The sequence below is a fragment of the Pleurodeles waltl genome, chromosome 12 (genome assembly GCF_031143425.1).
Source record: "Pleurodeles waltl isolate 20211129_DDA chromosome 12, aPleWal1.hap1.20221129, whole genome shotgun sequence".
In the NCBI taxonomy this organism is placed as follows: Eukaryota; Metazoa; Chordata; class Amphibia; order Caudata; family Salamandridae; genus Pleurodeles; species Pleurodeles waltl.
The window spans coordinates 88,244,348-88,271,729 of record NC_090451.1 but is presented as its reverse complement, the minus strand read 5'-3'; the positions used below and the strand labels follow the sequence as shown (position 1 = coordinate 88,271,729).

At 43.2% G+C, this 27,382-nt stretch overlaps 1 protein-coding gene across 1 annotated transcript; it reads left to right on the top strand.

Moving 5' to 3' along the window:
* Positions 1-26,611, top strand: LOC138267930 (vimentin-type intermediate filament-associated coiled-coil protein-like). Its single transcript, XM_069217204.1, has 2 exons — positions 1-976; positions 23,459-26,611. The coding sequence occupies exons 1-2, from the start codon at positions 678-680 to the stop codon at positions 23,814-23,816; spliced, it is 657 nt and encodes a 218-aa protein (XP_069073305.1). The 5' UTR covers positions 1-677; the 3' UTR covers positions 23,817-26,611.
* Positions 26,612-27,382: the final 771 nt, after the last annotated feature.

Here is a 27,382-nt window from a genome sequence, read left to right as displayed (position 1 = left end):
TTTTATTTGCGCCACTACCAGGGAAGGATGCTTAGTCTCCACTGAAGGGAGGAAACCACTTCCCCGGGGGCCGCAGGAATGGAATTACACTGGGGGCAATTTATGAATAATTAACATTTTGTTAATCAGCGTTCTACAGTCGACGACTCCTGGATCAACTGTGGGCAGGCATAACATTATGGCTTTCGTTTTTCAGACGGAGCGGTTCAGCTGTTCTTGGAGGATGGAAAACATATCCCTCAGTCTTGAAGGAAAAATGTAACCATGCCGCAATTTCAGTGGACTATCCCTATCGCCGGAGTCATGCGCGAGGATGAAACTGGTCTGCGGAGTACCATCGGGCGCACCAAGAAATTATAGGCGGTGAGAGCAGTGCCGAAGTAATCCTGCGGTGGGGTGGGTGTCAAAACTTGGCGTTCTGTTGGCGGCGGGCTGTGCCCCTGCTTCGGTCACCTTCAGACCTACAATGCAGCCTACAAGCAGCCGGATCATCCAAAAAGGTGAAACTGCGCATTATAGCTTCTCATTTTACATCACTTTCGGCAATTGAGGTTGGAGGTGTTCCCTTAGTTCGTGCCCATTGGCCATCAAAACTCTATTGGAGGTCAGCAAGGTGATACCCTAACCTCCCTCCATGGTTCCTGATGTCCTTTAAAAGTAATCTGACCAAGTAGCGGATGTTGCCCTGTTCTCTGGAGTTTCTGTTGGGATTATCCTGGTGCCTGCATTGGCACTCTCCTGTATGTGGACACTTATGTGCAGAGAAGCTGAAGGGCGCTTGGCACATGGCTTTGCCGTCACCAGTGCAGATCAAGGAGGCCAATGCCCATCTGGTGGCAGTCCACCAGCGTGCAGCCGAGCTTGAAAAGCGCCTGGCAGTCGCCGAAGAGACGGTGAAGGAGCAAGCAGAGAGCTTGATCAGGAAGGATGAACTCTTCCACATGGCTGTCCGGGAGATTGCAGAAGACAAAGACAGGTATTGGGCTGTGAGTGAACGAGAGGGGTGAACACATGGGCACGGGCTCCATCAGGTGAAGGACCTCTTTCACTTTCCCAATTGTTTTCTTAAGTGTACTCATGTATTTGATACTGCACCATCATATCACATTCAGGCCTCTTTCATCAGACTGTGAATGAGCATGAGGCTAGACCTCCAAACAATTGGGAAAGTGGAAGACATGAATGAGTGAAGAGTTGTGATAGAAAAACAGGGCCTCATTTAAATTTGGGCGGATATATGAATTGTATTTGTATGGCGCTTACTACCCCTGATGAGGCGTAAAAGCGCTTTGCAGTGAGTAGTGGTCAGTCAACTGGTTAATGAGGTTAGTTTTGCATGCTCATTCCGTGCATTCTGTGGTAATGGTTGACATAGATGTGATGATTAGAGGGGGGCTAGGTGAGAGACAATTTATTGCTGGAATGAATAGATATTGTCATGGTTTCCTAAGAGCTTTAAGGCAGATAGGCATGAGATTTGTAGAGTGACTTGTATACAGAAGAGGGAGACAGAGGATAGAAAGAAGCAGAGGGCGATTTAAAAAAAAAAAGTGATGGAAGGACAATTTTTCATGCAGGATGTTAAGGGTTATAACAGGTTGAGAATTTTTTCAGGCAAATTGTGGATGTACACCTGTAGAAAGAAACAGTTTTAAAGATACTTATCACAGTAAAAAAGGGAAACACAAGAGACCATATTTAATACTATGCTATATAAAGTATTGTTAGCTTATGCAAATTAAATGCACCATAAACAATATTATAAAAAATGGTATGTAAACACCCCACCAACTTAAAAATATACCAAGGCAACTAATATAGACACAATGCAGTAACCATTAGCATATTTAGTGCCATGTTTGTGACCCATTTAATGTCTGGTTTGGAAGGTGCTGTGCCCCCCATATGTCCCAAGAGCACCCCCATAGAACAGACAGCAGGTCAAGCGGAATGGATTTGTCTGGGGCCATCTTCTGCTTCCAGCATCCACATTGCCTCGTAGTAATGCCATATGGTACATCCCCAAAAAGTTGGATGTCCCATACACCGTACCAAGAGTGCATGATTATCAATAGCACTTTAAATATGGTGGAACGGATATCCAGCACTTTCTGGTGCATGTCCCACTCAGCCAAAATCTAAATAAGGCCAATATTTGTTTTGCCATTTACCCCTTTTAGGGTAGGTGTTCAGTTATTCTCATGTATCGTTACAGGTCTTTGAAAAACATGCTCAAGCTTCTCAACTTGGTCCTAGCTCATGAAGACATGTCATTGGGCAGGTGTGACTTACTACTAAGTTTAGAAGAATAAGCCATGAGTAATCGTTTGTGCTATCTGTAATCAACTTTGTCAGTTTCTGCTTTTGAGTAATCTTAAGGGTACATTTAGACTTCTCTTCATGGCACAGATTCACTATTGTACACCTTGTGACACTCGTGGGAACAGAACTACAAAAAGTGTTTTTAACTGGCCTACATAAACTAAGGTTCTGCTAAGAATTATTGTGCTCTGTTCCGAATGAATATGTTTACGTCAAAATACATTTTCTGGATGCAGCCAATAGTTTTGAAGCACTGTACACAAAATCAGTTCAAAAATAAAGATTGCTTTATGTTTCACCTAAAAGTATGTACGAATGAGTGTCCTGTTATGGGCCTCAGTTCTCAAAATGTTTGGTGCACCTACGAAATGAAAAAGGTGCACAAAAAGCTGAATAAATTCCATATTCTAATACACAGGTAGAATTAGAGAAACTTCACTTTGTTACATTATTCTTAATAAGATGGGAAATCCACCGTATGGTTAGGTTAGTATAAAGTTTATTTCGGAAAAAATAATCCATAAATTGTAATTATCAATAAAATATACAGATATTTAATTTTCGATCAATCTTGAATCTCTATTTACATTACTCCATTAAAACACCTAAAATCACAGTATACATAAAAAAAAAAAAACAATTATACATTTAACTGGTGACTAACCGTAAAAGTAATTCTCTTTGGGATACAGTAGAACCATATATAAGGGACTTCTCATTTCCATCTGTTCCATCATCTACTAATACATTATGTAGACTGATACCTTTTACCTAGGATGACACTCTTTCATCCTTCATGATGAGTGTCATCCAAAGGGCAGTTAGATATCTTAAGACAGTCGTATTCTTCAATTGAGGGACGTCTCTGATCTGAGCACGATGGACTAGCCTAAAATCTTAACCCATGCACTTTCCTGATTGGCCACACTGCAAAGAGATAGTTACTTATAATAAAAACCGCATGAGTAGATGTATCAACCTTCATTAACCGCAGAGCCTCCATGTGCCTCTGAATACCAAAGGATTTACACAGTGGGCGTATCCATTTCTGTCTGGGCTTCTTATAAACTGGGCAGAAGACTAGCACATGAGGTAGGCTTTCAATGGCTAGCAGGGGGCACAAAGTACAGACAAGCGAGGGAGCATCATTCGTCCTAGCTTTCCAAGATGTTATACATTTCCCAATTTCAAGTGTGTCATAACGGAATTTTAAATATAGAGTTTTTGCTAATTACTGCAAAGGGATGTCTAAAAATGAAGTGGTTTGCGAGTCTGCCAAGGGAAGGGTTACAATGGAGACTGGTAAGCGTATGCTCCCAGTAACGAGTTTTTAGCTGAGCTTTTGAGGATGCCACCAATCATTTGGGATCTGTCTAAAAGCAACCTAGGCCGAGCTTTTCAAACCAAGATTGGACATACTTGAACCAGGGAACGGTACAGTGGCCATCAAAGGTTACTAGTTCCTTTAGTGCACTCCGATATGGCCGAAGCTCCTCTGTGGTCCAGATCCTCACCCCATATAATAGGGACTTTACTCCAGCAAATTTCATATAGGTCGCTGAGGCTTGATACTGGGCCACAACCCTTCTCTTCTGTATATGGAGAGACAATGATAGCCTGCTGTTGAGCATTTTACTAAAATTTGAAAATGTGCTCCAGGCTTTCATTACCCAGGGACAAAGTTTGCTTAAATGATTTATGAAGTCTAACTGCCATAAACTTCGTTTTCGAAATATTTATCTCCAGGCCCTTGGTAGAACAAAAAGTACTAACATTTACCAGAAGTTGCTTCAATACCAAGGGGGATGTGAAATTAGGAGGGTACCATCAGCAATTAATACAGCAGGCACCCTTTACCCATCCAAATTTGGTGCAAATCTATTTTCCTGCAAAAGAGTCTCCACTATATCATTAACATATAGGGAGAATAGGGTAGGGGTTAATACGCACCCCTGCCTTACCCCACATGGATGTTTTTATGCATTTGTAAATTCATGGCAAATATAACCATTCCATAAAAGGATGGACTTGCGGCCTTAAGGTAGATACCTGCAAATTCTGTGGTCCATGAATATTCGTGAACATCTGCAGGTACTTTCCAACTCAGAAATCACATGCAAAGCTACTGCAGCAAAATACAGAAGTAGTATGAAGGGAAAGGGCAGAGATCACATACACTATTTTCCAGAAAGAAATAATACACAATTGTATTTTGCACGTTTGCGCCGCTTTTGCGTAAAAAAATGATGCAAATGCGGCGCTAGAAAGTATAAAGATGGGCCTATGTGTGCAACTGCATATTTGACTTCCTATCTGTACCATAAAAATACCTCAGAAGACACCAGAAGGAAAAAAGTTATTCATACTGCGTGAGTGGGAATAATATGATTTTTAATGAACCAAACAGGAATGTTTTCAATACTTTGCTGAATGACAAATGGTATACACTATGGATGAATGGAGTGGCAATCTTTGTTGGAGCCAACAAAAATGAGTGAATACTTCTGTAGCTTGAGTGTCTAATACGAGACATGTGCAAAAGGAGTAGCGGCTCCAAGAGGGAAGGTCTTGGGGTCGCTGGTTGCAAAACAGTGCCCTAAAAACAAGGCAACTGAATCCCATATACAGGGATTTGTGGCCCAAAAATAAACCCTTCAGTAGGATCTGTTGCTAAGTGGAAACCAGTACAATCTCCAGGTGACTTCACAGACATGATAAGACTTTAACACTCTTTTAGCTATTGAGATGTCAAAGTTTTGCAGCTGTTGACGTTTAGCTAGGTTGTCCACCAAAGATACAAATGGCTCCATGCGCCAAGACTCAAAAACATCCATGGCTACTACTCAGGGAATGCAGCAAGTTAAACAAGAAAATATATTTAACAATAGATTGAGATTCATTTTAACCCTACTCTTCAAATTGAGGGATGGAGCTGAAGGGCCCCCCATACAAGGAGACCAACATGCCATTTTCCAATGGAAAGTGTATCTGCTTTTGAGCAAAACCTCTGTTTCAACGGCCTACAGTCTGAGAAAGTTGTGGATCATTCATCTTTATGCGGTAAACTGACCGAAGAAGCTTTCAGAAAAATAGGTTGAACATTTAATTGCATGTCAACTCAAGACACCTGTTAATGGCCAGGTTAACCAACTGTTTTCCATTTCTAAAAATTTAAATTTACCTTCAAAATACCTATCAAGATTAACTGATTGCCTTTATTTTAAGTTCAATGTAGAACTGAGAAGAAATGCGCCAATTTGGAACATTTCAGAAACTCAAAACTGCATGAAAGCAGTTGGAAAATGAGAGAATGGTCAGATAGAAGCCATTGGGAGTAAAAGAAACTATCCATGACTGGAGTGTGGGCGGGACTCTTTGGGGGGGAGAGCAAAAATCTTTGAAGTCTAACAGCCCCTGTGGCACAAACTATAATAAAAAAATAATCAGATTGCTGCACACTCGATAGCACACCTAGCCTTTATTTTTGTCAAAAAAGCGCATACTTTTCGAGAGTTAGAGCATAGATACACGTTTCATTTCCTCAGAAAATTATGTCAACACTATTCATACCATTCACTTTCTACGTTTTACCATAATAATACATAATATCATTCTTATCTGAATGTTTGTGAAAGCATTATAGTAGGAGCTCAATAAATCTATCTGCTAGAGCAATTTCACCTGACATTTATACAATCTTATGTTTAAGACTCAAGGGGCAAATTCTAAAAAAAAAAAACCTCTGCCAGGTTCATATTCTATTCCTGCGGCAAATCATTATGTTGCAGTGAAATAATGATACACCACCAGTCTTGCTTAAGAATTTCTGCATCATCCTCAAGAAATACAGGCAACACCAGCCCATACTGCGTATGCTGGGATCACTAGGTTTCAAGAGGCATTCCAGGCGATGATGGGTGTTGAGACTCCAGGGCAATGGATAAGAATGTGAGAAATCAGATAAAGCTAATCACTCAAACCCTTCTAATAGGTGTTTCACCAGTCTCAGTTAAAGGATGTCCTAGCATACGTTTGTTAGATCAAGGAAGTCCACATTCATATTTGGAGATGCTGTCCAGTTTGAAGGCAGCCAGTGCGCGGGCATAGCACACGGAAGAATGGATCTCTGCAACTATCCACAGCTAACCCAATCTACATAGCTTTGCGTCAAGTGATTTGCACAGTCACATCAATACTGTGCACCTAAGACACCACCAGCACAGACAACACCTTTATTAGGAGACTGTAATGAAGTTCTCTCAATCTTCTACACCCTTAATGAAATACTGTAAGGAGCAATTCCTTTACACTGTCTCCAGACTCCACCATACCCACAACTCAAATAGGTTGGTTTGGAACATCTCAATGAAAACATCACTTTCAAAGCACTGTGGTGCCTACAACTTGATAAATGACTATCATTACGAGTTACACACCCCTTACTACAAGACAAATGCTTTAGGCTGGTATCAAAATGCCCAAATGTATATGTGCAACCTCATCCATATCAACTTGGTCAATAGCAGGAAACTCCACATTTCAAAGTTTCCACAACACCCATTCTAACACTTAGCCTGTAATAATAATGTACACCGCAGACTTGAATCAGCCACAAATCTGACATGCAACGTACACATTCATTTAAAAAAAACTCTGCCACAAAGAAAATTGCAACAAGGACAAAGTTGATAGTAAATCTGTTCTGACTTGCTAAATCGTCGCTTGCAGGCTGCATGTTAAAATAATATAAGGTTTTAACCCCTTCGCTGCCAGGCCTTGAACCCTTCCTGTGCCAAGCCTTTTTTGGCTATTTGGGGAAGTTCACATTTAGTCCCTCATAACTATTTTTTGTCTACATAAGCTATCTACACCACATTTGCATCCTTTTTTTCCCAATATCCTAGGGATTCTACAGGTACCCAGAGTTTGTGGGTTCCCCTGGAGGAGACCAAGAAATTAGTCAAAATACAGCTAAAATCTGTTTTGGGGGGAAAAAAGTGCTGCAGAAGAAGGCATGTGTTTTTTCCCTGCAAATGGCATCAACAAAGGGCTTGCAGTGCTAAAATTGCCATCTTCCCGGCTTTCAGAACAGGCAGACTTGAATCAGACAACCACATTTTTTCAACACAATTTTGGCATTTTACTGGGACATACCCCATTTTTACAATTTTTTGTGTTTTCAGCCTTCTTCCAGTTAGTGACAGAAATGGGTGGGTGTGAAACTAATGGTGGATCCTGGAAAGCTAAACATTACTGAAAAGTAGACAAAATTCTGAATTCGGCAAGGGGTCATTTGTGTAAATCCTTCAAGGTTTTCCTAAAGAAAGTAACAGCTGAAATAAGAAATATTGAAACTGAGTTGAAAAAAACAGCCATTTCTATCCACGTTTTCTTCTGTAACTTTTTCACCTATGGCAGATTTTTTAAAGCAATATACCGTTACGTCTGCTGGATTCTTCTGGTTGCGGGGACATGTAGGGCTTGTAGGTTCATCAAGAACCCTAGGTACCCAGAGACAATAAATGAGCTGCACCTTACAATGGGTTTTCATTGTTTACCGGGTATACAGCAATTCAATTGGTAAAATATAAAGAGTGAAAAATAGGTATCGAGGAAACCTTTGTATTTCCAAAATGGGCACAGGATAAGGTGTTCAGAAGCAGTGGTTATTTGCACATCTCTTAATTCAGGGGTCCCCATACTAGCATGTGAATTACCGGCATTTCTCAAATAGACTTCTTTCTTCCACACTGTCTTACATTTGGAAGGAAAAAATGTAGAGAAATACAAGGGGCAATAACACTTGTTCTTCTATTCTGTGTTCTGCCAAGTCTCCCAATGAAAATGGTACCTCACTTGTGTGGGTAGGCCTAGTGCCGCGACAGGAAACGCCCCAAAACGCAATATGGCCACATCACATTTTTACACTGAAATCTGGCGTGTTTTTTGGAAAGTGCCTAGCTGTGGATTTTGGGCTCTAGCTCAGCCGGCATCTAGAGAAACCTTGCAAACCTGTGCATTTTTTAAAACTAGACACCTACGGGAATCCAGGATGGGGTGACTTGTGGGGCTCTCACCAGGTTCTGTTACCCAGAATCCTTTGCAAACCTCAAAAGTTGTCCAAAAAACACTTTTTCCTCACATTTCGGTGATGGAAAATTCTGAAATCTGAGGGGAGCCACAAACTTCCTTCCACACAACATTCCCCCAAGTCTCCCAATAAAAATGGTACCTCACATGTGTGCGTAAGCCTAGTACCCGCAACAGGAAATGCCCCAAAACACAACGTGGACACATCACATTTTCCCAAAGAAAAGGGACATGTTTTTTGCAAAGTGCCTAGCGGTGGATTTTGGCCTCTAGCTCAGCTAGCATTTAGGGAAACCTAGCAAAACTATACATTTTTGAAAACTAGACACCTAGAGGAATCCAGAATAGGGTGCCTTGTGGGGCTCTCACCAGGTTCTGTTACCCAGAAGCCTTAGCAAACCTCAAAATGTGGCAAAAAACACTTTTTCCTCACATTTCAGTGATGGGAAGTTTTTTAAATCTGAGGGGAGCCACAAACTTCCTTCCACCCAGCATTCCCCCAAGTCTCCTAATAAAAATGTCACCTCACTTGTGTAGGTAGGCCTAGTGCCCGCAACAGGAAACGCCCCAAAACACAACACGGACACATCACATTTTTCTAATGAAAACTGACCTGTTTTTTGCAAAGTGGCTAGCTGTGGATTTTGGCTTGTAGCTCAACCGGCACTTAGGGAAACCTACCAACCCCAGACATTTTTCAAAACTAGACACCTAGGGGAATCCAGGATGTGAGGACGTGTGGGGCTCTCATCAGGTTCTGGCACCCAGACTCGTTTGCAAATCTCAAAATGTGGCAAAAAAACCCCACTTTTGCCTCACATTTCGGTGATGGAAAATTCTGGAATCTGAGGGGAGCCACAAACTTCCTTCCAACCAGCATTACCCCAAGTCTCCTGATAAAAAATGGTACCTCACTTGTGTGGGTAGGCCTAGTGCCCGCAACAGGAAATGCCCCAAAACAGAATGTGGACATCACATTTTACAAAAGAAAACTGACGTTTTTGCAAAGTGCCTAGCTGTGGATTTTAGCCTCTACCTCAGCCGGCACCTAGGGAAGCCTAGCAACCCTGTACATTTTTTAAAACTAGATACCTAGGGAAATCCAGAATGGGTTGACTTGTGGGGCTCTCACCAGGTTCTGTTACCCAGAATCCTTTGCAAACCTCAAAATTTGGCAAAAAAAAAACTTTTCCCTCATATTTCGGAGATGGTAAGTTCTAGAATCTGAGGGGAGCCACAAACTTCCTTCCATCCAGCATTCCCGGGAGTCTCCCGATAAAAATGGCACCTCATGTGTGTGGGTAGGCCTAGTGCCCACGACAGGGAAGGGTACAAAACGCGATATGGACACAACAAAATGCCAACCGCTGCCCTAAAATATAAATAACACAAATCCCTGGTGCCTAGTGGGTTTCGATTCCCTACCGTGATTAGGAGAGGTGAGCCGAAAAAGGCCCGATCTAGCCCCAGAGGGGGCTGAAGCTCTGATCAAATATTGCCCCCAGGGGAGCGACCCTTGCCTTAGGGGTCGCTCCCCTAAATAAGCAAGAAAAACATCCCTGGTGTCTAGTGGGTGGGTTCCTGGTCCATGTTCGTGGGCCTTGCCCATGATCGTGGAGCAGGAATACATTCAAAACAGGCACAGGGGGAAAGGAAAAACTCTTTCCTTTCCCCCTGTGTCTTACCAAAATGGTGTCCTTTCTCCAAAACGCGCTGGAAGCAAATGCTTCCAGTGTGTCCCCACCAGCATCGGATGACGTAGGTGTGCTGTGAGGGTGCCAATGTCATCAGATCGCCGGGGGTGGTGGCAGGGGAAGCACTTCCCCTGCCATCCCTGACCGTGGGGTGTGGGTGGGTGACTGAATAGGGAGCTCTAGCACTCCCCCGTGGTCCTGGTGGAGGACAAGCTGGTCTTGTCCTCAGCACAGGAGCCCTGTAGCTGAGGAAGAGACCAGCTCGTCCACGACACGCAAGGGGTTAAAGCCAGTTCTACAAAGATCTATGCGTACACACCAGATTTTGTTGTATAATAATGGTGAGATAGCATTGATGAAGTCGAGCAGTTAGGCTTCAGATAACTTCCTACAAGGAGAATATTCGAAAAAGAGTGCTGATGACTCTTTAAGAGTGATGTTTGTGTTGGGCTTAGATAGAACTGAAACTAAGAAGACATACCACATTCCCTGCACTGACTACGCTAAATACAAAGTACTCTAAGGGCCTCATTTCGGGTTGCGGCAGTCCGACCGCCACATTAAAACCCTGGCAGTCAGACCGCCAGCACCGTCAGGATCCATGATCCCAGCAGCCTGGCGGTGGCAGAGATCGTAATCATGCAGCGCTGCCCTGCGGATTACGACCTTGTTCTCCACTAGCCTTTTCATGGCAGTAGCACAAGCATGAAAGGGCTGGCAGCGAATAGGTGCAGGGGGGCCCCTGCACTGCCCATGTACTTGGCATGGACAGTTCAGGAGCCCCACTAACGAGCAACGTCGCAATGTTCACTGTCAGCTTTGCAGTGAACATTGAGTGGGTGCTGGTGCACCCTGAGGGCTACAGCATTGCCGCCAGCACTATTACGAGCCGGAGACAATGTTGTAGCCTGTTTCCCACTAGGCCGGAGGGGGGAAACTGAGGTTTCTGCGTGCCAACCTAGCGGAAACTCTTAATAACGCTGGCGGTGTGGTCGCCACGAAGGCGCCGACCACCCTGTTGGGAGTTTGGCAGATGGGCTTCCCAGTTCACCAAACTTGAAATGAGGCCCTAAATGCCTTGCTGCTGAATGTGCCCCTGTGTCGGCACAGGAACGAAGTCAGCATATTTCACCAATGTTGGCCCAGATCCAGGCTTCAGCTTAATAACAGATACCATCCCAGGTATGGCTGGCTTCCGAACGTTGTTTTCACTCAGCATGCAAGGTCATGTCGTTTTTAGGGTCGAGCCTGCGAGTCCATGCGTTGGCGCATGCGTCTCGGACTCTGTTGTGTTCAGTAAAGGGCTTGGAGCCCGCGTGTCGCTCACCATTTGTTGGTTTGCGTGGCGCTCTTCTTTAAAGCCACGTAAGTTGTCAAGGCATATCTCCGTTCCTCTGTGTGGAGCAGGGATCAAGCACTAATTGATTTTAACTTAATTAGTGCCCATCCACTGCTTCCGATGTGATCGAGGTACTAATTTGTTCTAACTTCCAGTGCTCCGCAAACCAGCATGGCCCCCGCCAGCAGCAACCACTGCAAATCCTTTAACAACGAAAGGATAATAAACTATGTTTATTATCCTTTCGTTGTTAAAGGGGTGGGGCATTAGTGATGACGACCACTGACGTGAGTGCACTGTGCACTCCCCTCAGTGCGCATGTGTGTTTGGCCAGCCCTCCCCCAGCGAGCTGCTAAGCCCCCTGTAACCTGTGCAAGCCGCGACTGCCGCAAACAGCAGCATTGTGACTGGCAAAAACGTGCCCAGCAGGACAAACAAAATTGCAAAGTTTTATTTTTTAAAGCTAACTTTATTTGGGTGCTGTTGTCAAAAAATGACAATTGTTCAAAATATGCAAGACCTATTGCATTGCAAATGCTTATTTTTCTTGTTTGGAACTGCTAGACTTTACCTAACTGTTCCAATCAGGTAAAGATTATGTCAGAATGTCCACCCCAAATAGGAGCGATAGTCGGCACTACTTTGACCAACAGCCCAATGTCGATCAGGAACATTGGTCTAAGGTGGTCGTTGGTGCAGCCAGCTGTCATGTACCCCTGAAGAGAGCAGGGAAACCACAAGGGCATGTCAAGTTTTGGACGATAGCCTCTGCACCAAATTCAAATTATTGCCCTTTGCACCAATTAGAGGCAAGAAACTGAGAAGTGGGTCAAGATTATTCGTGCTGAATATATGCAACAACCACTCACAAATAAACAGGCCTCCTTACGATAATGGCAAACAGCTTCCCCTAACACTAGTTTATAAAGCTTTTGGTGCAGGGTCCGCAAGGATCAACAAAAATACTGTAAGCAGCTACACTTTTTATCATGAAAAATTCACTCTTCTATCATACAATTATCAAAAGATTGCGAAGAAATCACCAAAATTACCAAGGTCGTCTGGCCTCAAAAGGTAATGCACCAGGGCAGTGCTTAATTTGTAAATAAAAATGTGCCGGTGCTCAAAGCCCTCCTCTTAAACATGCGGCTGCTGCAATTAAATATGGGAGCACGGAATAATGAGGCAATGTGATCCTGAAGCCATCTCGAGACTCTTCAATATATTAAAAGCCACTCCCTGCCCCTTCAACTTACTCTTGCAGCTTTCTGCTTTCTACCATTGCGATGCTTTTTCGTTTTTCTCTTCCTCTGTCTTTCCCATATGTGCCTTTTCCTCGCAGCAAATGCTTGGGGCAGAAGAATAAGGTCCGGCCCTCAAAAATAAGTGCTGGTGCTCAGCACTGGAAACAACAAGCACAAATTAAGCACTGCACCAGGGTTTGCTAAAGATGAAAACTTGGCACTACCAGCAAATAAATGACTGCCTACAGGACAATCAGGAATCAACGTAAATCCTCAATCTGACCGACAAATACTGTTGCTTCTCTCTGTTTCAGATACACAACACGCTTTTGTTTATGACACGGACACCCTTTTGCCGCAGCAGTTAAAACTACAATACCACGAAAAACACAGACCGTTGGTAGTGCATATATTCGTAACGCACACACACAAATTAGATAAAGCATGCAGGCCCTCTACGACAGTGGTTCCTAACCTTATGACTTCCCTGGACCCCCACTTTATCATTACTGGAACCTGGGGACCCCCACTGAATCATTATTGGAATCTGGGGACCCCCCTACTGAGTCATTACTGAAAGCTGGGGACCTATTCTGTTAATAATATTTAATTTCTAAGCAGTCGCGGACCCCCTGAGGAGGCTTAGCGGACTCCCATGGGTCCCCAAACCACAGGTTGGGAACCACTGCTCTACGAGGTCTCCTGCAAGAATGGAAACAGACATGGGCTATCGCTGCCTGTGTGTTACCTCTAATGTGTAGTTTGTGAACCTATTTGTAAACGCTAACTCCAGCTACTCTTTATCACTTTAACTTAACAACTACACTTTCAACTCCTACTAGTCCTACATGTAAATACTTCACTATATTTATCCAACAAGGTTTAATGCATAACACAGTTTCGAACAGGTATGTTTACCTATTTTACCTTCTTTTTTCTTAGTTTTGACTCAAAATTAGGTGTATTTGCTCCTTCTCTATATGCTGCTTTACAGATAACAATAAAACATCGAATTGCACAATGTGTTTCTGTTATACCAATGTCAAAATGACAACATATATATTTACATATATATTCTGGTTCCTTCTCCAGTAATGACATTATATTATGCCAGTCACTCCATTGCGCACACTCTCTCTAACTATATATATATATATATATATATATATATATATATATATATATGTATATATATATATATATATATATATATATATATTTCTTACCTAGTGGCGGCCACCACTCGGCAGTTGTAGTTAGGACCATGTTTCATAGAAAAAGTGTTTTTGACTTGCCTATATCTTTGGCGCCATTAGACAAAACTTCATGAAATTTTCCATAAAAAGTGTTTCCGAGAATCTTGTACATGGGAAGTTTCGGTGTGATCGGTCAAGCGAGGGCAGAGAAAAGGGTGGGGGGGGTCCAAAAAGATTTGTTTACTATGTTAAGTCCCATAGAGCTTTTGAACATGACTACAGCCCAGACTGCTGAACGGAATTACACCAAAGTTGGCTGAAAGGTAGCTTTTGGTCAAGGAAGAAGCCTTTTTTTTGTTTGGTGTCAATCTACCCAGTAGTTTTTGAGATATTAAAAGAAAAAGAAATATAGATATCTAGAGGAGCAAAAGACTCATGAATAATAACAAGCTCGTGCAGAGAAATGCATAGCTCTGAGTGCCAGGGAATTCCTTCCCTGGCACTGATAGGGGTCTCGCCCGCCCCCCACCCCTGAGTCCTCCCCCCACATCCCCCACCCCACTGCCCCCCCCCCCCCCAAAAGGTGGCAGGACACCCCTACACCCAACAATGGAACACACCCCCACCCTACATGCATACAGACACCATCAACACACACACCCGCACACATACCAACAAACATGCCAACAGACACACACACAGTCATACACACACACCTACATACAGACATACACGCACACATACATACAGACATACAAACAGACAGACATGCACACATTTTCAAACACACAACACCCCGCATGCATACATGCACTCACACACCCCCTCTACATACTCACACGCACACCCCATGCACGCACACAACACACAACATCCCCCCACCCCCCTCCCCTAACAGACGATCAATTTACCTTGTCCGTTGATCCTCCGGGAGGGGACGGGATCCATGGGGGCTGCTCCGCCACCAGCACCCCGTCACCAGAACACCACCAAGCCGAATCATGGAACGTGATTCGGTGGGCGGTGTTCTGATGACGGGGCGGTGGAGCAACCTCCACTTCCCCGCCGACCACCAGGATGGCTGCTGGCGGCTCTCTGTCCGAAAAAGGACAGAGGGCTGCCAGCAGTCATAATTCGCAGAGCGGAAAACCGCCTGCACTGGCGGTCTTCAGCACGGCGGTTCCGACCGCCGAGGTCGTAATGACCCCCTATGTGTCCGGCGGGGGGGGGGGTGGTAGTCGCGCTGGTGGTCTTCTATTGACCGCCAGCGCGGATCTCGGCGGGTAAAACCACTGAGATCATAATGAGGGCCTATATCACATATTTTATTTTTTGGGAACAGGTGGATTTCAAACTGGTTACCCATATTACTATGTTACTTGATCTGCAGCTGTAGGCAGTAGGCAGCAATGCCTCCAGCACAGCCCTGGCTGGTTTTAGGTAAGAGGAGCTCAACCTGAGCCAGACCCAGGCATCTGGCTGGTGCGTCATTTTACTTCCACTGGCTCACTCACCTCTAGAGCCCATTCAAACAGGCTCAATTCACTGTCAGCATGCTGGACATGTCCCATGCAGTGCATCAGGTTAAGTATAGGGCACTGTCACAATTTTGCATTTTTACTTTAATAAAGGCCCTTTTAGCACACAGATGGGATCTACAGGTGAAGGTGGGTTAGCCCTTAACTCCGTCTTCGTATAGGGCTGTCAGGTGGCTACCTGACAAGACTGCATAAGTTTGTGAAACTCATCCAAGGCAGAGAGAATCCTTATAGGATGTCAGGGGATCATTTGCAACTCTAAATCTCGATTACAAGTTGTAGCATTACTGTATGAGTATGTTGAGTGTCTCTGACCTGAGATCAGTATTACTTTAGATTTTTCCACCCTACCCATTCGAGGTAGAAATAAGAAAGTTACCTTCAAAATCTGAATAAAAGAGGAAGAATGGAATAATTGAGTGAATATATTATATATATTTTAAAAAATGATGGGCAATGTGATGCTGCATACTCAGTTATTTAAAGTTTCTGTAATAGGTGGTGCTTTTTAGCTAAATTGAAGGAAAACTGTAATGAAAAAAATGCTCTATTTTTCCGGTTACATCACTTTTTCAAAGTTTTCTTGCGAAGAGTCAGCTCTTGTGCATGGTAAGGCTTATCAGGCACACCAAAAGAAAAATGTGAATAGTTCCTTCAGTACTTATAGATTTTAAGACACTTTGGACCTCACTACGAGTCTGGGTGTCTCTTGACTGCCAGACTCGCAGTGGCGTACAGACCGCCGCCAAATGCGGTGGTCCAAATGCCACATTATGACCACGGCGGTTGTGCTGCGGTCGCACTGCCAGGATTAGTCATCCTGGTGGTCGTGGTGGTTCTAATCCGCCAGGGCAGGGATTACGATTTTGTTGTCTGCCAGCAATTTCATGGCAGTAACACCGTCATGAAAAGGCTGGTGGAGAACAGGTGCAGACAGTGAACATTGCAAGGGTGCTGGTGCACCCTGCATCCTACAGCATTGCTGTTGGCTCGATTATGAGCCGTCGACAATGTTGTAGGGTGTTTCTTGCGAGACCGGCAGGCAGAAACTCTGGTTTCCACCCACCGACCTAGCGGGAAACTTGTAATGGGCCCCGCAGGGAGGCAGCCACTGTGGCGACAACCTCCCCGTTGGAGGTTCGGCAGACAACCAAGACTGTCCGCCAAACTCATAATAAGGCTCTTTGTGCAGATATCGTGCTCATCTTGGTCCTGTATTTTCAGACTTTTGGGGGGGGGGACTGCACTTACAAATACCCCATAGAGGTAGGTTTTATAAACCCCACTACTTTTACCATTTAGAATAACCCACTAGTATTGGATGCAACTGTCCTTCAGGAGCAGAGGTGCAACACGCACAGTTGGACGAGTCGTAAGGTTGTTCGGTGGGTCAAAGACATCCACTCCATCTTAGTCTGATATTGCTGCCACCACTGCCCACCGGATAAGGAATATCCCTATATTTCTATTTCCTTTATAATTGACTCCACTGCAGCGAGGGACATTATCAGAACCAAGAGCATTAACAGCATCAATAATAGAAGGGGCCGTGCCCTCGCTCAGCATATGCGTCTGGTACAGGTGGGAGGACAAGCGCAGCTGCTGTAGTCAGCCGCTGCTGAGTGTTGAGCCCTGTGGGTTCACAGAAGCGGCCCAGCTAGGTCTGGGTGAGGCTTGTGAACGCGTCAGTGAGACCCGCTCGTTCTCGTATCTAGAGTGAACCCCTGAGAATTCCGCCCTCTTCAAGCAAGCCAGGAAACCTTGTCAGTACGGTTGCAGAATCTATTTACCTTATCACATTAAGTGCTAGTGCCAAAACAGCACATCAAAGCAGCACACAAGTAGTGAATCCTTGACTTTTGGGGAAATAAGGACCAACTTGAACAAATCCCACCATTGGTTTCTGCCCCTTTCATATGTCAGTAAGTAAGCTAGCATGATGCGTGGTGGCAAGCTTTCGGGTTGATCCCGATGGTGGGAGGATAAGACCCCCTAAAACGAGCAAGGTATTGCCCCCCAGTAAACTCACCAGTAGTATGTTTAAGCACTCCTGGTATTGAAGGGGTACAGCCCACAGAACAGAGGGAACCCAATTTGGAATCATCTTCAATGCCATCAGTAAAAAAAGTGGAGTATAAAATCACAGACTTTTTTTCTACTGGGCATTCACGTTTGCAGGAACAAAAATAAAGTATCGACAGATCTAGCAGATGTGGTAACAGATGTGGTACCAGGCTTAATTCTGAGAAAGATCTCCGCCTGGGAGATCATTCTTCCACTCCGCAAGAGCCTGAGAGGTTGGACTTCAGTAAGGAGAGCTCGAAGGTCAAAACTGACAGACCAGATTGTTCAGGGTCAATTCTAGATCTGGATTTTAGCGTCTGGGAGGATCAAGCCCCAAGCACTCAGACAAGGAAGGAGTCGGATTTGCCAGACTTGGGTGGTATTTCTGACCATCCCCCTGATAGAACTTGTTGAAATGGACTCCCTTGAGGGTGACACTAGTACGGTACAAGGGAAAAACATTCCTCCTCATGAATCCAGCCAAAAGCACTAAGAGGACATGTTGCGTACCATAATTTCCCTTAGTCCATTTCAGGATAGTACCTGCAATTCCCAGCCTCAATCAGATGTTCCAGTCAACACGTGAGGCTCACTTCTGTAAACATTGGACGTCATGGGAACTGCAATAAAGCATCAGGTAGATAAGCAAGATATTCAAGTCGACTTACTCAACATCATGGCTAAATATATCGTGGGTATTGATACAAGCCCTCAATGATTTGATCCAGAGAGCCCAAAAACAGAACTATGTACAACAAGTGGTGTGTGGTTGTGCGATCTCAGGGAATAATCCTCAGATCATCGTCCCCATACTAAAGGATATATTAGTGGAAGTCAAAGCACAGGCCCTAAGTACAAGGGAAAGACTCCTTAGAACTCGATGAATCAGGAAAATGTGAAGAAGAAAACATTGTCATGGAAAATCTGTCAAGAGAACCCTTCAATGCATCTTCCCCACAGGCCACGAGACAAATAGAGCCCGGAAACTCACTTAGCAGTTCACATGAAGGGGTCCACCATACAGGGAGTCATTGCAAGAATCTAAGTACTATTAAAAAAAATTGAGGTGAATGTCTCCCATAGTGCCTCACAAAGCCCAGTACATCTAGGGTCAAAAAGGGAAAAGAAGAAGCAAAGGAAAGCAAGGAAAAAAGCAAAATCAGTTAAACAGAAAAGCATATGTCAATTATTTGCGCATCATACGCAGCCAGCCGTACTGAACGTCAGTAATACTAATGCTAATGCCTTTTCTCCATCTGATACCAAACTATCCGTAACGGTTGAGGAATGTCCTAGTTCAGGCCCAAATTTTCAAAGTCCTTCTGTACCCCTAGTAACAGAGGGCCAAAGACACAAGGAACAAAGCTGTCTCTTTGGACAATCAATGGTGGGAAAACATAATGTAGCAAAAGTGTCATATTCTATCAGTAAGCTGATTAATAAAAACCCGGTTCCCAGGATATGTACGGCAGTAAATTCCCCAACAATCACAGAGTCTTATGGCACTGTAGACCATCAGCATCCAACAACAGAGGATATCAATCAGGAATATGACAAGGTGGGACAGGCCCAAAGATGGAATGAAAGGAGTTCATCCAGCCCTAGCACGCAGCCAAACTGTCTGCCACAGCATCAACCGGACATAGGTTATAAGCGCTCGACCCAGAGCAATGAAGCATTTACGAAAGTTTAAATGGCAGTGACACACACAGAGGCGCATAAACTACTTCTCATTCTGCACTTTAAATCAGAGGGAAATTTTGACATCCTGAATAGAGGAAACATTCTTAAATTGATTGGGGAAATAAGAGGCCTATCCCAGATCTCATTGCTGGATCTGCTCTCTGTTGAATTTAAACCCCATCCACTTGGGTGCGATCGAGAGGCCACACTCACCACTTGGTCCACCGTAGACCATGTGCATCACCTAACGTCATATTCTGACAATTTTTATCATGGGGCATTGAACTACGACAAATAGCCCGTCCTTGCTACCCAGGTCCACTGCGGGCCCCAGGAACTGTAATAAATCAGTGTTAAGAGGGGCGACAGGGGCAGATACAACTTCTTTGGCAAGGGGAAAGTTATCAGTTGTGAAACAGGAATAGGCCACATATTTTGGGCCTCCAAGGAATCTCTCCCTTCTATTTTGCAAAGATGTTCCTGACAGCAGTCAAAAAGTCAGGAACCAGGGTGCAGTTAGTCCATATGTCAACATTTGTTCATGGAACGTCCATGGTATTCAAACACTTTTTACATGATCAAGAGTTGCAATCCTTTTTCCAGGCATACGATATTCTACTCCATGATACTTGAGTACAGAGCTGATTGCAGTGTCCGGGTACGACGTCTCATACATTCCAGCAAGGTCCAATAGCAAATACGGTCATGCAAAGGGAGGCCTGCGACCTTGATTTCCACGACCCTCATATACCATAAAACTTAAATCGATATAGAGTCAAACTGGATCCAGGCAACTAAGATCACATTAGGTAGACCACAGTGCAGCCAACTAGATTTAATCCTCATAAATGTGTACATTCACCCAAAAAAAGCCCATAAGGGGGGGAAATTGGAAACTCTGGGTGAATTCATCAAAACCATACTGAGACAATATCAGGAGTCCATACTCATCATTAGTGGCGATTTCAATCTTAATCTATTGCCCCCAAAAGGAGAAAACACAAAGAACCATAGTGCGAGCAGCCCCAGACATCAGCTAGAGAAACTAGGTCTATCCTTTCTAAATGGAAGCAGCAAAAAGGACTTTCCGGCATCTATTACCTTTGTAAGTGGGAAATAAAGTTCAACCATCGATAACACCCTTATAAATTCCTCTGCTAGGGCCCTGGTAAGGAATTTTCAAATAAAATGCAGAGTGGAGAGTGATCATTTTCCACAAACATTGGAATTCGCTTATAAACCCAAGTTGTTTCAACCCTCGAATGATCTAATAAGTCCTCCAGAGTTGTTTAATCTAAAGAGATTGAAATGGCATGAGAAAGGGATAGCAACAGTGATGGATGAGGTGTACCAGATGGCTGGCGCCCTGGGAGAAAGAAAAACACTTGCGGATATGCAACAAAAGGAGCCTACCTGCAACGTGGATTGGAACAAAGACTGGGCCGTGCTATGTCGAGGCTTGTTGCCAAAATTCCCAGCCACCTCTAACTCAGCCTTCCAGGGATCGTCTTATGTATCCAACAGGGACCGTGTTAGTCAACCTTGGTTCAACAAAGCTTTGCGCAACCAGAAATCACAAATTGCGCATCAAACCAGGAAAATGGTGAAACCGATCCAACGGGGAGAATGCGAGGAAAATCACATTTTATGGACATTGCAAAAAAAGTATTGTTTCGATTGTTGGTCCGCAAAAAGAAGCTATCAAGAACATGCATGGTCCAAATTATTATGGGCAAGCCGAATGCCAAATAGCCAGGTCTTTTGGGGGTTAGTAAATGACCTGGCTGTGGGGAAAAGCAGACATCACAATTGTGGGATAACTCAAGCAGCTGGGTGAGCCATGTCAGTAGTCTGTATGGGCTAACAAACAAGCTGTCAAAAGGCGGAGCCAGGCTTCCTCCCTTAGTGATGGGGTCAGAACCATCGACAAGTAATAATCAATTACTAAATCTCCAAGCCGAGGGCAGGATCTTAGACATCGCCGAAAAGGATGATCAAAAGCAAGTTTGGGAGCTAGCACAACTAGTCGGCCTGATCAAGAAACTGAAGTCCGAAGGGGCAGCTGGACCAAATGGACTCCCGAATACAATCTTCAAAGCCGACCCAGTATATTGGGCACAATATTTTCTGCCACTTTTCAACTCTATCGTCCACATCAACAGGATGCCAGAATCTTGGAGAGGCAGTATAACACATAGCATCTATAAAAGTGAAAATCCCACTCTGCCTTCAAATTATAAGCTAATAGCCCTCACTAACGTAGAAGCCAAGCTATACGGCTCATGTTTGCTGCAGCATCTTCAAGCCTGGGCTGATGAAAACAAGCTATTCCCAAGGTTTCAAACAGGCTTCAGGGCAGGCATGGGAATGTCATTAAATTTAATTGCACTTTCCCTTATAGTGGAAAAAGCCAATCACAAGAAGCTGGGCTTCTATGCAAGTTTTATTGACCTCAGATCGGCCTTTGACCAGGTCCCCAGGGAAAGGGTGTGGGCTAAGCTGGTTAAATGGGGTATCCCCAACAACCTACTGAGGGCCATTATAGATCTCTACGCTGATACCTGGGTCCAGATTAAAATTGGAGATGGTTCGAGATTAACAAATAGAATACCTACAAAATCTGGCCTAAAGCAAGGTTGTGTTCTGGCACCAATTCTCTTTAATCTATACCTGGCAGACCTTGCTGGCATGTTAGCACAAGTGAATAGTCTTCCCAAAGCATTGGGTTCAGAGAGCATTGGGTGCTTGCAATATGCAGATGACATCGTCCTGTTGAGCCATACCCCCGAAGGTTTGCAACTAATGTTATCAGCACTTAACATCTTTATGGCCGAGCAAGGCCTAGAAATAAATCTGGATAAAACTAAACTGATAAGGTTTCTTGGCGCAAATTATAAACAATTTAATTGGTACCTGGGAGAGAAAAAAGTGGAGATGGTGCAGTGGTACAAATATCTAGGAGTCCATGTTAAACCACGCCTGAAATGGAAGCGCCAATTACAGGTGATCAAGGCAAAGGCCAACTCACTAACTTATAGCTTTAACCTGCTCAAAAGGAAGCTGGATTGTTCAAACTGGTCCCATTTATTAAAAATCATGTCTGCACAGCTGCTTCCAGCCATCTCTTATGGGTCTGAAATATTGAAGGGCCGCGAGATCGGTGCTTTGAATAACAGTCAGGTTAAAACATACAAGACCGTTTTTAACATCCTTAAATGTAACTCCCCGGCCCAGGTTAGACTGGAGATGGCCTTGAAAAATCAACATTTCGAGTGTCAGGGCACCTTTCTTAAAGCATCATGGAAGTTGCATGCGGAAGAGGATTCTTCCATACTCTACTCCTGCTGGCAAGAAGTGCAGGCACAGCAACTTGGTAATATGAAAGGAACATGGGGAAGCTACCTAAGCCAGGTTATTATTAGCCTGGGAATGGAAGAAGTCTGGAAATTTAACATTGGGAAGGCTGAATTTAACAGATTAGTTAACATTACTGTTCGTTCACTCTCGCTCATCAAAGACAAAGCCATTCTGGCCAAAAGACGGCATGTCTGGGCAATCTTGGGGTCCTACTCGACATTGTCCCCATAGGGGTATTTGGTTGAGCACTTTTCTGTTCACACGAAACATCAATTCCTGTTATATCATATGGGTTTTTTCGACACCAAAGAAGATCGTCCTTCCTGGAAAGGCCAGAATATGCAGCTATATTTTAGAATCTTTGCTGCATGCCCTTTGCATTTGTCCAGCTTTAGGTCTGGAAAGAAGAAAATTGTTAAAACATGATTTTATAGCTAATAACATCCACTCATGTAGACCGGCAGTAATAATCTGGCTCAAGGGTGAGAATTTCATTTTACTGTAGGGGGGTAAAAATTTTACAACTGCTCCGTAAGAAACCGAACAAGGTGGACTTGGGAAAATTGCTGTAGGTTAGTTCTTAAAGATTCAACATAAACATTTATTTTGGTTAGAAATGTTTTTTAGCTGTTTAGCTTTTTTAACTCGTTTTATTGTCAAGTGTTAATTTTATTATTTGTTGCACGTTTGTTTTATATTGCAATGGTTTTTATTAATCGAGCAATAAAGTTCTACTCACTCACTCATAGCAGGATGTGGATGCAAGACCGGTTTTGTAATTTTCGTGCAATTTGCACATTCGAAAAAATATAAATAGGGATTTTAGTGATTTTATAGACCAGCATTTTTAAACAAAATTGCTGGTGTCCGGAGAAAATATTGTTTTTTACTTCTGTAATGCTAATGTTTATTCACATTTTTGTTTTCACAGAGAAATTGCAGATCTGCAGGAAAAGCTCTGCCGCTCGGAGGAGACTGTTCAGAATCTACTCAGTGAAATTAGAGGGAAAGACGAGATGGTTGCCTACCTGAGACACAGGAGTCAACTGCTCACTGACATTTGCCGGAGCAGGCCTCTCCTCGACACCCTGCTCTTACACATGGCAGAAGGAGAGCGAATGGAGACATTTCCAGAACCAGCCATAACCACAGCTTCACCAGAACACTCTGGATTACCTGAAACAAATGGCTATGATAACTCCAGCTTCAACAGTGACGAATTCTCCCCTAGTGAAGAGGACACAGAAGGCCAAGATTTGGGCCAGACGCTATTTGGCACAACAGTTTGAAAACTTGAAGTCTCTGGATTGTTCATGTTTGTTTCTGCATGAGGATGTTTCTTTTTTCCCCCCTGCTTAACATTTTCTTCTGAGAAATCTTTGTGATGATCCCTTTGTCAGACCCAGTTCCATTCGAAGGTAGTTTCTAAAATGCTGATAAAAGCCTTAAAATGCCTCAACCACAGATCCTCCCAATGTATGGGATCAGCTTATTTTTCTACCCACAACCATTTCTTCAGCTCAGGTTTAAAATCTGGCCATCAGACCAAGTACTTTGTCCCAACCATACAAAAGTACACAATCCAAAAAACTATTTTCAATTAAAAAAGCCTGCAATCTGGCTTCCTGATGCAGGACGAGTCTGTTGCGCTATCTCTCTTTGGTTATCATTTTACTACTGGCCTCACTCACATAACAGACTCCACTGTCTGCTCAGGGTAAATAAGACCCAATATCAACACCAGGGGCATTTGGCATGTTTTGCACCCAAACAAAATGACACATGTTCGGAATTTATTAGGCACAGATTCACAGTTTTTCTCCAGCACTGCAAAAAAACAAGTAGATTGTTGTTCTTACAAGATGAAAATCTCTATGTCCAGGTAATTATTGTTTTTTTCTGCTGTTAAAGTCCAGCAAGTTTGAACTGCAGAAATTTAACAAGCAGTGCAGACTTTATCACACTCAGTAAATACCAGGGACGATACAGTCCGCGCAACCAGGATATTGATCCTTGTGCATACATGGGTCTGGGCACAGGTTTAATAATGTGGGCTACACATAATCAGGCCTTTACTGACTACCTAGGGGCACTTCTGCACAAGTATTTTTCTGCTGTGTCTTTTGTATGGCCATGTGTGCTGTAAGCAGTTCTCGGTCATGATGGTGCATAGTTATAACACAGTATTACACCCACTAACCTCAAAGTTCCATAACAATGATCTGCCCAAGAAAGTATGTGTAAAGGGCTTTTCTAATTTTTAAAGGCAGAAATATGAAAGTTCCATAACAATGATCTGCCCAAGAAAGTATGTGTAAAGGGCTTTTCTAATTTTTAAAGGCAGAAATATGATAGGACATAGGGCACAGATCTTGGATTTAGCTCTCCAGTATTGTATTACATATCACTTACCAAGGAGTAGGCCATACTCATATGTTTTGTTTGTACTAGACATTGTTGGGTAGAAAAAAATGTATCTGTTGAAACCAAGAATTTAAAGGGCCGTATCCATTCTATAGCACAGAACACTTGACACATTGTTTAACTACCTAAAGGAAAAGCAATGCCTTAAATTAATAAATATAATAGTAATAAATGAGATTGAAATTATATTAATGAAGGCACTCTTTTTGTATGTTTTTATTTAGGAAGAGCTTGCTTGTCCTACGTATTAGAAATTTCCAGAGCACTAATAAAAACTGGTTGTATTAGGTTGCTATTCCAGGCTTTAGACTGCCATCGTTTTCCCACCTCGATATTGCACAGTGAGTGGTGCCTTATCCAAGTAAGCCTTCTCCGTATTGAATTTAAAACTTTTGGCTGCATTTGAAGTTTGACGGATCAGTTTCTGCATCACAATTGTGATAGATATCTCGTCGCGCTCACTACAAGTGCCAAAGGATATAATCAGTACCAAATTAATTATGCAGTGGGGAGAACCAAATTATGCAGCAGAGTTGACTACACTGAGTGGAAAGAAAAGGCAAAATATACAAGCCTAATGTGGCACATTTTGTGATAATATCACTTCATTGCTTTGTCAACACAGCAACACTCTCTGGTAACATATCTCACCTTATTAGTAGCAGTTACATATCCAAACACAACATTAAGACCCTGAAAGATGACTAATTAACCTTTCCGAAGGGCCTTCAACAGTGCAGGATCATGTGCTGTATATTTAGTAACTTTTGATTCGTTTGAGATAGAAAACAGAATTTGGGAAAAATCTGTGATGGATTATGTGGTCAATTGATAATCCCACAGAAAATGCAGCGGCAGTGGCAAAATCACATTAATTACAATTGCCCTAGATCTAATGTACTTGTAATAAGGTAGACTAGATACTTGTCATGTTTTTGATGGTGTAATTGGCCGCCAAACTTTAAATCAGGCATGTTGTGTTTATGTGTTATTGGTCTCTACTGTTTGTAGATGTTTCTTATTTCTAAACAATGTATTCATCTCTGAAAATAAAAATATATGTTATGCTTAGCAAATTCTTGCAGCACCAGGAGCCAACTTGAACACGACAAACGCCTGATTCTAGAGCTGACGCAAAAGCAGACCCAACAATTACTTGGTGGGAAAAAAGAAAGTGTTTGTGCAGCTACCAACTTTCTTATTTCTGGTTTTCAGAGCATTGCAGGCACTGACATACACAGTCTTTTACAAAAACCACCCAACAATATATGTCACTACGCAGGCTTCTCTTCATTCTACTTAGTGAGAGTTACCCACTGCCTGATGTACAGTTAAAACTTGCACAAATATTTATAAAGTATAATGTAAAAATGTTCTTTCATGATTTGCTTATCTCCTTTGTTACTCCACTGTGTAGTAAAGAGACCCCCAGGAACATACCTTATTACTTACTGTTTAACAGTCAAGTGCATTACAAACATGTCAAGCAGAAAAAAACAACCCCGTATCTTAACGGACGAGTGGTGGTACTTAACTACTACTTTGGTAGTAACAGGACATCCGTAACACACCTCCTACTTACTACTGACAGAAAAAAAGGAAAATAAAATGTTCAACTCAACAGCTGACTTCCAGGGGGTGATAATGTCTTTGTAATTGTAGTAAAAATAAAAATGTAAAACAAATCATTACTGAGCACACAAAGACTTCCATGTAACAAAAGAACTGGTGTATCGTGAAATTAGGGCTGAATTAAACAACTAAGGGGCCCCTTTAGATTTCGGCAGCCAGCCCGTTTCTCCGCAACAGTGAGGATGTATTTCACTCCATCGCTCTGATGGAGATGCCTCTTGCTGAATTTATAAATGACCCCCAAATTGGCAGTCATTTATAAATCATTAGTAGGTACCACCAACATGGCAGTTGCTGTCAATGCCTTTTGCGGTTTGTTGGAGGGCTCCATCAACAGCACAGAGCCCTGCACCAAACCTTTTTATATTTTTAATATATAAAAAAGAGAATTCGTAAAAGAAAATACCTACCTCTCCATGGGAGTCCTTTTCCATGACGAGGGGAGCATTTTGCAGTTTTCAATGCCCCCTACCACCAGGGTTTTCCTGGCGGTGGCAGGCAGTGAAAACTGACCTCTAATTCTGCCCATCTAAATCGAGTGGTTGGAAATATAGGTCTGTCTCTGATGGCCCTTACTGCCCAGGGCAACTGGAGGGCTTTAATTATGGTGGAGACAGAGTAGTCTCCGCCCTGATTAATCCTATGTCCACATGCATCTAAATTGTGCAGGTGCACCATTTTCTTAGTGGTATAGATACTCCGTCGCCTTTGCAACGGGGTATCTATTCCCCCAAGACACACATCCGCATCTACGTTTCACACATTGAGTATGTATAATCTTTCATTGAGGCTGAAGTTT

Bases quoted from the DNA above. Each gene is read 5' to 3' on its own strand.
- LOC138267930 (XM_069217204.1), top strand. From the start codon at position 678: ATGTTGCCCTGTTCTCTGGAGTTTCTGTTGGGATTATCCTGGTGCCTG. The intron at 977-23,458 runs GTATTGGGCTGT...TTGTTTTCACAG, and splicing joins ATTGCAGAAGACAAAGACAG to AGAAATTGCAGATCTGCAGG.